General features: G+C 49.9%; 1 protein-coding gene across 1 annotated transcript in view; it reads right to left on the bottom strand.

The window, feature by feature from the left end:
- Positions 1 to 489: 489 nt before the first annotated feature.
- The window catches only part of ARSL (arylsulfatase L), a 24,730-nt gene continuing 21,889 nt past the window's right edge, over positions 490 to 3,330 (bottom strand). Inside the window, exons 6-7 of the mRNA XM_026449579.2 lie at positions 2,737 to 2,858; positions 490 to 848 (exon numbers count right to left, since the gene is read on the bottom strand). Coding sequence (XP_026305364.1) covers positions 490 to 848; positions 2,737 to 2,858 — 481 coding nt within the window. The remainder of the gene's footprint in view (positions 849 to 2,736; positions 2,859 to 3,330) is intronic.

The raw sequence follows: 3,330 nt of genomic DNA, 5'->3' as shown, positions 1-3,330 counted from the left end.
GGTCTCGATCTCCTGACCTCGTGATCCGCCCGTCTCGGCCTCCCAAAGTGCTGGGATTACAGGTTTGAGCCACCGCGCCCGGCCGCAAATAGATATCTTAACGTGACGCTGAAGTTTGTTTCATTTTTTTGTTTTCTTTCTTTTTTGAGACAGGGTCTTGCTCTGTTGCCCAGGCTGGGGTGCAGTGGTGCAATCATAGCTCAGTGCAGCCTCCAACTCCTGTGCTCAAATGATCCTCCTGCCTTAGCCTCCTGAGTAGCTAGGACTACAGGCGTATGCCACCATGCAGGCTAATTTTTTTTATTTTTGTTTTTGCAGAGCTAGAGTTTCATCATGTTGCCCAGGTTGGTTTTGAACTCCTGGCCTCAAGTGATCCTCCCGTGGTGGCCTCCTAAAGTGCTGGGATGACAGCCACCACGGTCAGCTGGTTTGTTTCAGTTTGAGTGACAAAATTTAGGAATCAGGGCTCCAGCTTTTCATTGCAGACATTTATTGTGGGCCGTCTTCCCTAAGGCACCAGCAGAGGGGGAATGGGCCACAGCAGGGCTGCAGCCACGGTCTCCAGATGTTGCCCAGCCTGTCCAGCTGCAGAGGAACCGGGCTGAGTGTCCGCTGGTGTTCCCGCACAGCCTGCTGGACTCGTTCCATCACCTGATAGAACACAGGCTCTGAGGCTGGTGTGAGGATGTGGGTCTCAGAAGGGTCTCTTGAGAGGTCAAAGAGCAAAGGTGGATCGTGGTGGAGTACTTTTTCCCCAAAGCATGGGCAGACTTTTCTTCCATAGCAGGCACCGGCTCCCTCTGGCTGGAACACCGGGGTCACAAAGTGGACTTTCCACATTGTTCCTTCTGGTGGAGACACAATGATTACAGAGTTGGTATAGAGAAATAGGGTGCATTGCTGGAGAATGGCATCTTCATAAGGGCTAAAGGGTAGGAATAACCCAAGCGTCCACTGATGGATGGACAGATAAACAAAACATCGTACATCTTACATGGAGTACTGTGTAGCTATGAAAAGGAATGACACACTGACACCAGCTGCAACATCAATGAACCCTGAACATACTACGCTCAGAGAAAGAAGTTACAAAAGAGCACACATTGCGTGATTCCATTCATATTGAATGTCAAGGATAGAGAAACACATAAAGACAGGAAGTAGAGTAGTGGTTTCCAGGGTCTGTAGGGTGTGAAATGGGGAGTGACTGCTGATAGGAACAGTGTCTGCTTTTGGGGTGATGAAAATGTCCTGGAGCTACACAGGCGTGGAGGCTGCACAACACTGTGGAAGCACGAAGTCCCTGTGAATTGCACTTGGTCAGTTTTTTTTTTTTCTTTTCTTTTCTTTTTTTTTTTTGAGACAGTGTCTTGCTCTGTTGCCCAGGCTAGAGTGCAGTGGTGCAACCTCCGCCTCCTGGGTTCAAGCGATTCTCCTGCCTCAGCCTCACAAGTAGCTGGGATTATAGGAATGCGCCTGTAATTGTTCACAAAGAAGATGAAATCATGTTAAAGTCAGGTGATTAAAACATTTGGAAGCACATCTAGATGCATAAAATAGACTACAAAAGGTTGGACGTGGTGGCTCACGCCTGTAATTTCAGCATTTTTGGAGGCCAAGATGGGTGGATTGCTTGAGCCCTGGAGTTGCCTGGGCAACATACTGAGACCTTGTTTCAATTTAATAAATAAAGAAAAATTGGAGGCCAGGCATGGTGGCTCACACCTGTCATCCCGGCACTTTGGGAGGCCGAGGAGGATGGATCACTTGAGGTCAGGAGTTCGAGACCAGCCTGCCTAACATGGTGAAACCCCAACTCTACTAAAAATACAAGGAATTAGCCAGGTGTAGTGGTGGGCACCTGTAATCCCAGCTACTCAGGAGGCTAAGGCAGGAGAATCACTTGAACCCGGGAGACTGTGGTTGCAATGAGCCGAGATCGCACCACTGCACTCCAGCCTGAGCGACAAAGAAAGACTAGTCTCAAAAAAAAATTACAAAAAAAATAAGAAAAAAAGGAGACTAGAAAAGTCTTGAACACATGTGTGAGCAAGTATGTGTGTGTGCATGTGTGTATGCATGCACATACGTGTGTGTGATGATGATAAAAGGTGCACTTCATATAGTGCAGGGAAGAAGGAATGAAATCCAGCCCATACGTGGTGCTTAAACTATGGGTAACAACTCCCCATCGTTTGAAGACGATTGACAGGTGATCTCAGAAGGCATGTCGCTGGAATGAGAGGGACACATACTGACAAAAACTAAATTTAAAAAGCTCGTGGAGAGGCTGGGCGTGGTGGCTTACGCTTGTAATCCCAGCACTTTGGGAGGCCAAGGCGGGCGGATCATCTGAGATCAGGAGTTCGAGACCAGCCTGACCAACATGGTGAAACCCCATCTCTACTAAAAATACAAAAATTAGCTCGGCGCGGTGGTGGGCGCCTGTAATCCCAGCTACCCGGGAGACTGAGACAGGAGACTCGCTTGAACCCGGGAGGCGGAGGTTGCAGTGAGCCGGGTTCGTGCCACTGCACTCCAGACTGGGGACCGATCGAGACTCCACCTCAAAAAAAAAAAAAAAAAAAAAAAGCTCGTGGAAACAAACGGAAGCGCGGAGACATGGAGATGGACTCTGGAATGCAGCTCCACCCCCAGCCTGTTCTAGGGCATGGCGCTTTCCTCCACAGAGGGACTCTTTCCCGAAGGCTGTTAGGAAGGGGCTCCCCTACTCACTGTCCCGTTGATGCCACCTGGCTGCATGCAGAAACCCCTCACAATAATGCATCAGGAACTCATGGTCTGAGTGCTGGGCTGTCCCCAGGAGCAAGGGCAGAAGGTCTTGGCCGTCAATCACTCTGCAGGAAGGAATATGGCATGGCTCAGGGTTGGAACAGGGACTTTGGACATTTGTTCCTCCAACATCCACCAGTCCCAACCCCAGGTGCTGCACTCTATGTTGTATCAGTGGAGGGAAAATCCGGGTGTGAACGCAGATGGATGGAAGGCATGTGTGTGCATTAGCACGCTTAGAAGAAGAATGCAGCAGCGGCCCACGTTAGTTACCACCAAACGTCACCTTTGGCTAAAAAGTAATTAATTGGCCAGGCACGGTAGCTCACGCCTGTAATCCCAGCACTTTGGGAGGTCAAGGCAGGTGGATCACCTGAGGTCAGGAATTCGAGACCAGCCTGGCCAACATGGTGAAACCCCGTCCCAACTAAAAACACAAAAATTAGCCAGGCATGCTGGCACGTGCCTGTAATCCCAGCTACTCGGGAGGCTGAGGCAGGAGGATCACTTGAACCCAGGAGGCGGAGGTTTCAGTGA

This window comes from Piliocolobus tephrosceles, chromosome Y (assembly GCF_002776525.5).
Source record: "Piliocolobus tephrosceles isolate RC106 chromosome Y, ASM277652v3, whole genome shotgun sequence".
NCBI lineage: Eukaryota > Metazoa > Chordata > Mammalia > Primates > Cercopithecidae > Piliocolobus > Piliocolobus tephrosceles.
The sequence above is the reverse complement of the archived record's forward strand: the minus strand, read 5'-3'. Positions and strand labels throughout refer to the sequence as shown.